This window comes from Bufo gargarizans, chromosome 1 (assembly GCF_014858855.1).
Source record: "Bufo gargarizans isolate SCDJY-AF-19 chromosome 1, ASM1485885v1, whole genome shotgun sequence".
NCBI lineage: Eukaryota > Metazoa > Chordata > Amphibia > Anura > Bufonidae > Bufo > Bufo gargarizans.
In genome coordinates, this window is record NC_058080.1 from 714,580,807 (window position 1) to 714,593,969 (window position 13,163).

Sequence of the window (13,163 nt, forward strand, 5' to 3'; positions counted from 1 at the left end):
GCAGCCCTCTGGCGCAGCATGCTGGTGAATGTCAGTATAGCTGTCACGGACGGTGTACAGGAAACAAGGCAAAGCAACATGTATAAACGACTCGCTGGATCCAAAAACTAAGGAACCAAGGGAGACCCCTGCAGAAGACCTGGCACTTTCCCTGGCTGCTCAGCCTATGCAAAGATCCGAATGGTGGAGGTTTTCATATCCACGAATCTTGACTATAAAGCCCTGAGCACCCTACAATAGTGAGGGGACACGACCACCGGCTCCCTACACAAGATACGGAGGGAGTCAGGGTCACCTGGGATCCAGCAAACAGAAAATAACAGATAAAGGTACAACACTTAGCTTTGAAGCAAACAGGAGGACAGAGTCAGCGTGCACACACACTCCAGGAAGTAGTATAAGCCGCCCAGAAAAGCCTTCTGGGGAAGAATTTAAAGGGAAGCAATTAGTCCAACACATGACAGCTGAGAGAGGCTAACGAGAGGAGGAGCTGAATACCACAACACAGAAACTCAAGGAGGAGGTTCTGAAAGGCCTCTGTCAGAGCTTCTCAGCTGTCTGGTTGTGACAATAGCACTGACATTAAAATGCATTGCACTATAGTGCAATGTAGTTTAGAAGCAATCAAAAGATCGCCTAATATAATTCCCTTGTCGGACTATTAAATGGTTAAAAAAAGGTTAAAAAACAACATTTATTAAATAAAAAAATTCCAATAAAAAAATGCTTTTCTTTCCATTGAAAAAATTATAACAATAAAATCTCCTCCACATATTCGGTATTGCTGCGTCTGTAATGACCCGTACTACCCAATTATCATGTAATTTATCCCGTACGGTGAACGCCATAAAAAAATAAAAAAATATTCCAGAATTGCTGCTTTTTGCTTATTCGCCCTCTTAGAAAGAGTTAATAAAAGTTAATCAGTTAGTTATTTGTGACCCAAAATTACACCATTAAAAACTACAACTTGTCTAACAAAAAACAAGCCCCTGTACGGCTACATAGTTGGAAAAATAAAAAAGTAATAGCTCTTGGAAGGTGATGATGAAAAAATGAAAAAAAATCGCTTAGTCAGTAAGGCCCAAAGCAGGCTGGTCACAAAGGGGTTAAGGGGATGGAAGACTGCCATGCTCATTAGATACAGCCTTTGGCCGACACCGACAGCTTTCACTCCAGATCCTGACAAACGCATGCTTGCTTGACATGGCCGAACGTGCATGTGTTCTCAGTAGGGAGAGGGGAGTAGGCTGCCGCCAGACACCTCTAGCGGTGGCTTATCTTCCTAGAACAAAAGAATTGGACCCTTCAACCCGAAGCCTCTCTGCCTCAACCTCTGCCATCAGGGGAGAGTTGGGAGTCCTCAGACACATTAGATGGCCGGCTGGGCTGGTCCCATGGGTTTGTCCAGCAAGTAATCATCTACATATAGGAGCACGTTTATTAAGAATGGTGTTTTAGACGCCGGTCTTAATAAAGGCCCATAGCTGGCGGTGACTCTGCCAAAGTTATGAAAATGCTCCGGCCTATCCATAACTTCGGCGCATCCAGCGCCAGTTCTAAATGTAAGACAGCTTCAGAGCTGTCTTACATTTAGACCGTTTTCTACGCCAAAAACAAGCATAGAAATCGATGAATGAGACGGGCCTTCCCCGCCCACGCCATGCCCACAATTTTAGACCTGCGTGAGCCGGGCAAAGCTGCAGATAGCGGCGCAACTAACAGTTGCACTGCCATCTGCACCTGAAATACGCCTAATTTAGTAAAAGACCCCCATAATGTCTATGGCGTGCTTTACATATTGTATATCTGTGACCATTGCTAAAGATCCCTTTGGGAATTCCAGCCTGAACAAATGACCGCCTACTGCTAGGATATACCGTCACTTGTCGATTGGACGGATCCCCCACCAAATTCTAGAAGGAATGGGTTGCGGCACAGCTTCTTCACATTTTGCCTGCACAGCGCCACATAAACCGGGCTTATTTGTAGCTCTTTGCACAGCACTTAGATGGCAGATCTGAGATGACCTGGATGAAAGGGTATTTGGGGGGGGGGGGGGGTGGGTGGATGAAAAAGACAGGTTGATTTAGGGATAGGGGAGGAAAAAATGAAGCAAGTAGCCTCTGGGGACAGCAAAGCGAGCCACAAATCTGAATGCTATTTTAATTCCACCAGGTGAATATTTTCCTGATAAAACCACTCCCCAGGAAATGATGAAGATTTTTGCTTTTGCTAATTCTTTGCTTGAGCTTCTGGCCCTCGGATTGGAGACCTTTAACAGGGCGCGGTACCGTCAGTTCGTCAAACGGATAGGATGCATCATACGGTAAAATCTCATGCTCTGCTGTTGTGGTGCAGCTCTTTATCTTCACCTGATGTATCACAACTCTGTGCCGTGCCATTCCTCCCAGACATTCATGAATAAATTGACAGCTGGGCGTTACCAGTAGCGGGTGCGTCCCTACACAATATGGCGATGTCCAGCCACTGCTGATAGTGTCACACTGTGTAGGGGCACCAAGCGGAATGGTAACCCCCAGCTGACAATGTATTCATACATTTCTAGGAGGAATAACAATTACTAAACCAGAAATATCAGGTGAGATGACAGGACATTTTCAGCCGGCCACATACACAGTGATTAATGTAAATGATCCAGATGATCTACGGTACCAGAAACAACTGGGTCTGGCAGAAGAAGATTATCTCCACTGGTCAGAACACACATCATTCAGGCCTCAGAATTCTTCTCATTTATGGTTCTTTAAGTCACCAGTACAATGGTATTCTAGTTTACCTGCACCACCACCGTGCACTAATATACCGTACTTGACTGGCATGCCGCCATCTTTTGACGTAGATCTCTCTGGCCTTCTGACCTTTGGGAACTAATGTAGGTGTCTATCTGATATGTATCTCCATATGAGCACCCAATCTGTATATTATATCATTATTTATTGGAATCATGTGAATGAGTAGAGCAGTTAATGTCGATGGTCACCACGGCTCACCCATCCAACAGGTCATTCATACGCAATGTTTTCGGCATGCATTGATGTGTTGCCAGGTCCATATGGGGGTTGTATTTTGCAGGATGACCCTGTGTTATGTCAGCGATCACTGGGCTCTGTACCTGAGCAGTAACCGTGGCAGAGAACACAGCTCGGAGCTCTACTCACTGGAGAAGCTACAGGCCATTTATGATGAGCTCTTCATGACTGCTGTCCTCCATGTCCTCAAAGCCAAGAGGTAAGGTCCTTCATCGGGAGCCCGTCACCTGGATGTCGTGTCCAGTACCGTCTCTCACATCTGACACACATAGTGGGAACTGCGCCAAACTTTTTGAAGATATGCACTTTTTAAAAATAATTTGCACCATTTTCTAAATACACGCATCACACAACGCTATTGTAAGTCTCCCCCTATGTGGCTCTAAAGCTGGCCGTTTACATTAGATAAAGGTCAGCCAAACCCTACAGTTTCTTCAGGACCGGCTGGCCATCTAAGGGTCAATGTTAGCATCTAAGTGCTGACGGTGCACAAGTAGTCCTTGCACTTTGTCATTGATCTTGTGATCTGCCTTTGACTTCACCCCTCTCATGCTCTTCAGGTTGGGCATTTGGCTCTTCATGTCTGAGATGCCGTACGGGACTCTGTCAAACATCATGCTGTGGAAGCTCTTGTATCTCATGCACTATGCCGAGAGTGAGAACGTGGAGAACCTTTATTCCAGATTAGACGCGACCACCTGCCAGTCTGCACTAAATGGTATCGTACATTCAGCATTAACGGCGGTGCCTTCTTGTAAAAGTTATTCAGTGCCCAGATAGGATAGTTAGATGCCACCCAAAAGTTTTGTTTTGAAATTTGTATGGACTTTCTCCTGTCCGCCATCTCTGCCACTAGGGGTTGATCTGTTTGCAACCCCTTATAGGTGATTAGTTGTATACAGATCGCCCCCTGGTGGTGGCAACAAGAAGATGAGATTTTGAGAAGATGAGAAAATGCTCCAGATAATTCACGCTGCAGCTTTCTGATATATAAAACCAGTATGCTCGCCACTTTGCCGGTGACCACTGCTGCCTTGGTCTGAATCAGCGATGTGATATTTACCCGTTGCTTTTTCCCATAGATCCCGTGAACCGAGAAAAGTTTGAAGAATACTTTTCTGCAATGAACAGCTCCGAAGGAATCAGCCTCCTGACCACGTTTGCTCAGATGGCACAAACCAAACGGGACGACGTGGACGAGGAGCTGATGAAGACCGTCGCTTTAGAGATTTATGAAGTGAGTCCAGATGGGCTCCAGCAGGGGGTGATTACTACTTTGCAGTTACAGATGAGTTGCCCAAATGCTGCCATGATGTGCAGTTTCATTTGAAAAATCATGCAAACCTTCTCAATCACTACAAAAACCGAACCCATTTGCATTAAAGCTGCATGACGGCGCAATGTTAGTCTCGTCTCGTGCTCTGTGTGGCCTTCGCCTTAGTTGTCATTGACTAAACACCTGAAATATTCTCCATACGTGCCAAATTGATTGTATTATGGTGCCCATACACATAGTTTTCCGTGATTTGCTGTGGTTTTCTGATATGTTTTTTTAGTTTTGCAGCAGGTACATGTAAATAACTGGGGGGACCCACCTATGAATCCAGGAACAGTTATGAAATAAGCCCCCATTTCTGGGGCTCAGTTTAGAGGACACCTGGTGATGTCCATAAAGCTGGAGGTTTTTGAGGCAAGATTAGCTTTAAAGAGACTCTGTCACCAGGGTCAACCTTAATAACAGAGCAGAGTTTTTGCGCCTGTGCAGTTGTTATCAAGCCAGGTGCCTGCGCACCCCATCTTCTGCTGCTTGCCGAGTAACTAAGATGTTCAGTGCACACGCGCTATTGAAATAATTCCATCCGGAAGTGGAGGCGACTGCAGATGAAGCTGATGGTGCCTCCACTTCTGGCTGGAATGGACGTTAACAGCAAGCTGTCTGGAGCCTTAAACAATCTAAGGGGAGGGGGCCGTGTTTGGAGCACTGGAGGCGTCTGTAGTCAGCACCAGGGGCATCGCTGGGTCGGTGCTCAAACCGCATAAACCCACCTCCTGGTGCTCCAATGACTTATTTGCAAAAGAATGAAAGTCTAAATTTCTCCACAACGCCAGCACCTAGAAAGAAAAGACAGGTATCGTTTTACTAGATCAACCCTAACAGGCTATATGCCTGGTTTAATAGGGTTGATACTTGTGACGGAGCCTCTTTAAATAGTAAAATTCTGGCTGCATGTTTCCACCACTAGGTGGCACTTAACAAGAATAGGTTTGTATTGCTTCCATTGAACTCAATTTTCTATATAGCCCCAGCCTCTGTAAACGTAGATCTCTGACATTGAAAAAATATCTAGAAGAGCAGCTTTTTAGCCACACATGTAAGTGGCGCTGGTGCACCAGAGCAGGAAGACTGGTGTAGCAGAGCCGGTAGATCCAGAGCAGAGAGGTTGAACAGAAGACTGGGTAGATGTAGCAATGTTGAGTGAAGACCATTGAAGTGCAGTGATGTAGCAGAGTTGCAGCAGTGCACTGGATATCGGTGTAGCAGAGTGATTTAGCAGAGTGGTAGCAAGGAACTGGAGACCGGTATAGTAGAGAAATGTAGCATAGCTGTAGCAGCAGACTGAAGACGGATGTAGCAAAGAAATGTATTAGAGTTTACTATAGCAGTGTTGATGTAGCAGGGTACCGTATAGCAGGGATGATGTTGCATAGTTCAGTATAGAAAAGCTGATGAAGTAAGATTTAGTATAAAAGAACTGATGTTGCAGAGCAGATGCAGCAGAGTACTGAACACCAGTAAACTAGGACAGCGATCACAAAACTGAATAGTTAGGTGGCATTTTGATGCCTAGGCCGAGTTTAAACAACCTGGCGAGATATACTATAGGTGCGCACAAGAGAGGAGAATGGACTGGTCAGAGGAGGGGAGTGTGGAAGTGATTTTATTGAACTTCATGCTTTGTATATTTTTTAGGTTTCCTATGTCAGCATGTCTACAAGAGAAGCATTCTCTAAAGTGGGCCGCGAGCTTCTTGCCACCATTACCAGCGCTCACTCCAGTATCATATCTGTCCTCCTGCAGCGTGTCCGGGAAACCATTGACAAAGTGGGGATGGTGAGATTTGTTTCCTACTAATGATATTTGTGAAAATGGCAGATGGTGCAAAAACTGCTACAACCTACAGGACCCATGTCCTTACAGCTAAAAGCAAATGGTGCAATGTATACATCAGCATCAGTTCGCAGCATGCGCCCTTCTTGTCTCTTTTCCATCCAAAACTCATTCAATCGAGTCAATGGAACCAGAAAGAAAATATAGACGGCCTATGGACGACATACAGCGGTGTTTTGCAGATCGAAATCAGAATGGCTGTCAGAATTCACCCTAATACAGCTGCTTATTTGCCTTGATACACACACTAATGGCAGTTATATGGTTCTTCCTTTCTAAGGTTTCACTGTACTTATTTAAAGAATTACCCCTGCTCCAATGGAGACCGAGCACCTCAGAAATAGGCGTCATCAGGGACTGGCTGATCAATTACAACCTGTCTGAGGTGGAGAACAAGCTGGCCTGCATTATCCTGGAGGGCATGAACTGGGGCATCACTGACTCGGTAAGCAACAGTAACTGGGATGTAAATCTGCAAAATTAAAGGGGTTGAATCATCTAGGTCAGGGACACTCAACCTGCGGCCCTCCAGCTGTTGTAAAAACTACAACTCCCACAATGCCCTGCTGAAGGCTGATAGCTGTAGGCTGTTCGGGCATGCTGGGAGTTGTAGTTTTGCAACAGCTGGAGGGCCGCAGGTTGAGCATGATTGATCTAGGTCATTGATGGCATATCGCTAGGATATGCCATCCGTGTCAGATAGGGGCAGGTCCCACCTATCTCTAGAAGGGGACCTCCGAAGTGAAGGAGAGCACTTCACACATGTGTGGCATGCTCTCCAGTCATTGCTATGAGGGTTCCAAAAAGAGCTGAGCAAGCGCTCCCATAAGACAATGCGCCTGGAGTCTGGATTCCATTTTTAAGATCAAAACTTGAACATCATGTAGTTTATTGGGATGATTATTATAATTATTTGAGCTTTATCATTTAGGCTACTTTCACACTCGCCTTTGGTGCGGATCCGTCATGGATCTGCACAGACGGATCCGTTCAGATAATACAAACGTCTGCATCTGTTCAGAACGGATCCGTTTGTATTATCTTTAACATAGCCAAGACGGATCCGTCTTGAACACCATTGAAAGTCAATGGAGGACGGATCTGTTTTCTTTTGTGCCAGATTGTGTCATAGAAAACTCAGGCTCAGTTTGGCTCAGTTTCGTCAGACAGACACCAAAACGCTGCAAGCAGCACTTTGGTGTCCGCCTCTAAAGTGGAATGGAGACGGAACGGAGTCAAACTGATGCATTCTGAGCGGATCCTTTTGCAGTCACAATGCATTAGGGCAAAACTGATCCGTTTTAGACCGCTTGTGAGAGCCCTGAACGGATCTCAGAAACGGAAAGCCAAAACGCCAGTGTGAAAGTAGCCCTTTATGTGGACATAAACATAGCTGAGTATTCGGTATATTAGGTTTCTGTTGAATAGAACCTCATTTTTATGTTAACAGAAGACCCTTCATCTGGACCATGCTCTACATGTGGAGGTCGCACTCATGGTCCTGGAAGCTTATCAGAAACACATCTGTGACAAACCCTACACCGGGATCATCTCTGAGAGCATTAAGCAGGTAATCTCTCCGGCTGGGAAACCTGATTATCCTTTTTTAGATTTTTTTAATTTTTTTCTCTGACCATGTTTCTCATTAATCATTCAACGTAAACTGATAGTAAGGGATGAGACAGTGGGAGTCATAGACTGCATCACGCGATCAGCTACTGATGGATCATGCGAGCTCTGTACTCAGCTATCTCCGATGCTCCCATAGAAATGAATGGAGCAGCGGCGCGCATTCCGACCATCCGATCCATCCATTTCAGGGGGAGCTTCACGGGCTTTGGGGCCCCCGTTCTTGTCATCAGTGGGGCGGTAGAAGCGCCTCTGATCTAATAGTTATCCCCTATCCTATGGGGAGGGGATAACGTTCTGTAACCGGAATAACCTTTTAATGACTGTCTCATTAGAGACAATTCTATTCAAAATGCGGCCACTCAGGCGATCAGCTGAACACCTCAAGTCCTGCTTCTGACACCCCCAGCAAACAGCTGATTTCTCTAGGGAAACTGTGGGGAGCCAAGCATTTGCCCTGCAGTAGGCAGGTAATACTTGGGTGGCCGAGTCTTATAGGGCAGCAGTCCATTCTGGCATGTAGAGGTGGGTCCCCCACTATAATATGACCTAATAGGACATATAAACAGGAAATGTTTTTATGAGACTACCCCTTTAAGGTGTCTCGCCGAGATTGGACTAAGCAATAGCGCTATGTGGCCGGGCTTACGGAAACAGCGCTCCACTGTTTTTTGTAACCCCCATTGTAGTGAATGGAAGCTACACAAGCAGCGTAGCTTGTTTACGTAAGGCCTATTCACTACAATAAGAGTTACGGAAACAACAGAGCGCTGACCCGGTCAACCTGGGTCCAGAGCTTAGTCTCATCTCTCCATGGAAACGGCGAGATGGGACAACACCTTTTAGGAACAAAATCACAAACTGCGTACACGTACAGGCTACTCTTGCTAATTCTTAAGGTCTCTTTGGTGTCCTTTTCAGGTATCTTACTTGGCCAGCATAGTCCGAACTGGACAGACTCCGGAAGCCTCCTTCAACCAGTGGTCCTGGGATCTAGTTTTGCGGCTTAAGTTGCACAGAAACGATCGCCCGGAGCAGATCTGCGATTCTGTTCCTGATCTAACAGAGGCTAATGTTTTGCACCCCGTGTTGAAGGCCGTGAAATCCGGGGTCCCTATAGGCTGTTTCATCGCTCTGGCCTCTGCTTCAGTGGGACACAGGTAATTCATCATAGCTCGAAACGTTGTTCTATGTAGATCTATTTGTAACATAATAAGTTGATATCTCTGTTCTTCACTGACCTCTATGTCATGTTTTCTTTGCAGTGTAGATAAGTTTTGTGTGGAGGGTGTGACTATGCTGGGTGAGATGATACAAGCCAAGCATCTCCGGGCTGTGGTTCACATCTTGGATAAAGTTTTACCCATGTTTTATCAATGCCCAAGCTATCTCCTGAAAAATGAATTGTAAGTCCACTTTACCTCCTATAATGATTTTTGCTTTACATAACATGACATAAGGCTGCTCTCTGCCGGTCCAGCTTCTGAAACCTCTGGCAGAGGGGAATCTTAAAGTTCCTGGCCCCCATTGCATAATATGTAACTGGCTCCCCACCTGGCATGTGCTGTTTATAAAGTGGTGCCTCCTTATGTGGCAGAGTAGTCATTTGGATCTCACAACCCCAGACGTCCCTCTCCACTCTGGCCCATAAATCGGAGTGGAGGATCCCTTTCTATTATGCTATTCCCTAACAGGACATATGGACAGGAGATGCCCCATTACAGATGGCAGGTCACACAATGGTTGGTCTGGAGCCACGCAGTGCAAGAAAAATGTGGCTGCAAAGCTAAACCATTGTTACGTCCCCTTCAATCTCCAGATTGTGGAGGTCCTGGCAGTTGGACTCCAACCAGTCAGGAAATGATGGTATACCCTAGCGATAAAGCTAAGGGGGCACAACGTGATGCAGCTATTGGACTCTATCTGGAAAAATACTAACTAGTTTGTCATGAGGACAATTCATATGGACTTGATTTGCGGGGTACTATCTCTCCTTGGGGGGAGAGAGAGAGAGAGCGCCTTAGTCGGCACGAGGAGATTTTTAGGCCATACGTTCTCCTCTGGAATTCTGGGAAGAAAGGGATGCAAATGAGCTCTTAACAAGTGCTGCCTCTGATGCCACCAGATGTAAGGCAGCTATCCTATAAGTCATTGTTTGACCCTTTAGGGTACTTTCACACTAGCGTTTTTCTTTTCCGGCACTGAGTTCCGTCACAGGAGCTCAATATCGGAAAAAAACTGATTTTTATCCTAATGCATTCTGAATGGAAAGCATTCCGTTCAGTATGCATCAGGATGTCTTCAGTTCAGTCCCTCTCACGTTTTTTTGCCGGAGAAAATACTGCAGCATGCTGCAGTTTTCTCTCCGGCCAAAAATCCTGAACACTTGCCGGAATGCCAGATCCGACATTAATTTCCAATGAAATGTATTAATGCTGGATCCGGCCCCAAGTGTTCCGGCAAAACGGATCCGGTTTTACGGTCTGCGCATGTGCAGACCTTTAAAAATGCAAAAAATATATATAAATACCAGATCCGTTTTTCCGGATGACACCGGAGAGACGGATCCGGTATTTCAATGGATTTGTCAGACGGATCCGCATCCGGATCCGTCTGACAAATGCAAAGTATAATAACGAACGCCAGCTTCTGCTCTGACCTCCGGGGCACGGATGGTGCAGGACTGCACTCCCACAGCAATAAATGTAAGCAATTTCCAGCCACCGGTACTGGTAAAATCCATTCAACTTAATTTTTTCTTCATTAAAAGCAGTTACAAAAGATAAAAAACAAAACAGGCCTCTCATCTCTCTGACGCGTTTCGGGTACACGCTTGTAGCACCCTTAATCATAGAGTCTGACAAATACCATCCATTTGCGTCAGGATTGCCGGATCCGGCAGGCAGTTCCGGCGACGGAACTGCCTGCCGGAATACTCTGCCGCAAGTGTGAAAGTACCCTTAAATAGGCCTTGAGACATGACTCGGATAATAAATAAGCCAGCGTCTCATCTGCAGACAGCTGTTTCGGGGTGATCGTCCCCTCATCAGTGCAAGGCAGAGAGTACTGGCTTAACTGGGTGAGAGGCCTAAATCAGGATTTGGGAGGTACTATCTCTCCTTGGGAAGAGAGCGCCTTAATCGGCGTGAGGAGACTTATAGGCTATACCGGCTCCTCTGGCTCAGGACTGAAATGAAGTTATTGACAAGGGGTAGGGTGGCAGACCGTTCTTTGGATGGAGGTGTCCCATGTAAGGAGGGCCGGGCCTAAACAGTACAACCCCTTTGAAAGATCTCAGAGACCATGACATTCTTCTTGGCTACGAGGGATTATCTGTCCTTAGTAAGAAAGATTGCCGTGTATGCCGCGATACAGGTCATGCTTCGCCACGGCACTTGCACACGGGATGCCGCTAGGCTGTCTTTTAGGGCATATATCCTGTGCCATAATTTGAAGGCATATTCCGATCTTATAAAATGATTGACACATTGCTAAGAGATGGTGTCACATTAGGATTATTTATGGTCACAATCATACGTCCTGAAAATGAACAGCGCTGCAGTTCCCCACGTCGCTGGGGGGCTGGGAGCGCTGCTGTTCTGTGAAAACTGCATTTGGGGTTCCCAGAGGTCAGACCCCTATCGTTCATAAAAAGATGGCATATCTTAGGCGACGATATGTCATCGCTTTCTTAGATGAGAATTTCCCTTTCAGGGGGTACGCCAAGATATTTGAATATTTTACAAAGCCTGACAAATTTTAACAACTCTTGGAGAACCCCTTTAAGGGGTTTGTGACAGTAGCAATATTATCTCTGGTGCAGTGATTACTCTTATCACAGTGTCTAATACTATTGCAGGTTTTTGTCCTACATTCAGCTCTTCCTCCAGCTTGACGGCGGGGTCCCTCAGGGAATGACCATGCAAATGACCCACAAAGTTACCCAACATTTGACCTCGATAAACTACGGGGAAAATGTGAAACTTCTTACAAACATGGTCCAGGTAATGGGAATCAGATATCAAATATATAGGGCATTGTTTTGGGAAATGTGCTAGGAGGGAGAAGAGAGGGCATATGAGATTTGTGTTCTGCTTAGGCTACTTTCACACTAGCGTTCGTCGGTCCGCTCGTGAGCTCCGTTTGAAGGGGCTCACGAGCGGACCCGAACGCAGCCGTCCAGCCCTGATGCAGTCTGAATGGAGCGGATCCGCTCAGACTGCATCAGTCTGGTGGCGTTCAGCCTCCGCTCCGCTCGCCTCCGCACGGACAGGCGGACAGCTGAACGCTGCTTGCAGCGTTCGGGTGTCCGCCTGGCCGTGCGGAGGCGTGCGGATCCGTGCGGATCCGTCCAGACTTACAACGTTTGAAGATGCCACAATATGGCTCAATCTTCAGGCGGATCCGTCCCCCATTGACTTTACATTGAAAGTCTGGACGGATCCGTACGAGGCTATTTTTACACTTAGCTGTTATATGCTAAAATAATGCAGACGGATCCGTTCTGAACGGAGCCTCCGTCTGCATTATTATGATCGGATCCGTTCAGAACGGATCCGATCGAACGCTAGTGTGAAAGTAGCCTTAGATGTGTACATAAGAGGCGATCCACGCTAGTAAAATGCCACGTTCAAGGCGGGAAATTCATGTGCAGTGTCACATCCTAAAGATCATACTGGAGGCGGGATGAGCTAGAATTTAAAAGCCTGATGTAAGTCTCATTATGTTGTGTTTGTTCTGTACAGTCACATATTGCTGCTAGTACTAAACCGAATGAAGTAGGTCCAGTGGCGGTTCTGGAGTTCTGGACTCAGGTTCTCATAAGCCAGCAGCTCTGGCACCGGGACAAAGGCAGCCTTCACCTTATGGACCAGCTGTGTAAAGCAGCGTTCAGACACCTACAGGAAGATTGTCTGCACAAACTGCTTTACCAGCAGCACAAGGTAAGACCCAGCATGGTATACTGGAGTATAGCATCGGAGCAGAATTAAAGGGGTTGTCCAGGATTACAATAACTTGGCTGCTTTTTTCCAAACAGAGTGCCACACCTGTACACAGATTGTGTCTGATATTGCAGCTTGGCTCTGCTACAGTGAGTAGGGCTGACCTGCAATACCACACACAACCTGCGGACAAGCGTGGCACTATTTTTGGAATAAAGCAGCCCCTTTAAATTTCAGCAAAGGATTTTTTTGACAGTATACTTCTCTAATAGCATTTTTTGATTTTTGGGGCCTGACTGCCGGAAGAAAAGCCAGTGTTTTAGTAGCTCACGTTCATTCCTGTGGAGAGTGGCCATATATGCAGGATTT

At 46.2% G+C, this 13,163-nt stretch overlaps 1 protein-coding gene across 2 annotated transcripts in view; it reads left to right on the forward strand.

Moving 5' to 3' along the window:
- Positions 1 to 13,163, forward strand: part of EPG5 (ectopic P-granules autophagy protein 5 homolog) — an 85,306-nt gene that overhangs the window by 22,454 nt on the left and 49,689 nt on the right. For both annotated transcript variants that reach the window (XM_044276301.1, XM_044276302.1), the window contains exons 9-19: positions 2,179 to 2,329; positions 3,097 to 3,252; positions 3,614 to 3,771; positions 4,136 to 4,290; positions 6,025 to 6,165; positions 6,503 to 6,667; positions 7,673 to 7,792; positions 8,773 to 9,011; positions 9,117 to 9,257; positions 11,711 to 11,855; positions 12,597 to 12,794. In XM_044276301.1, coding sequence (XP_044132236.1) covers positions 2,179 to 2,329; positions 3,097 to 3,252; positions 3,614 to 3,771; positions 4,136 to 4,290; positions 6,025 to 6,165; positions 6,503 to 6,667; positions 7,673 to 7,792; positions 8,773 to 9,011; positions 9,117 to 9,257; positions 11,711 to 11,855; positions 12,597 to 12,794 — 1,769 coding nt within the window. The remainder of the gene's footprint in view (positions 1 to 2,178; positions 2,330 to 3,096; positions 3,253 to 3,613; positions 3,772 to 4,135; positions 4,291 to 6,024; positions 6,166 to 6,502; positions 6,668 to 7,672; positions 7,793 to 8,772; positions 9,012 to 9,116; positions 9,258 to 11,710; positions 11,856 to 12,596; positions 12,795 to 13,163) is intronic.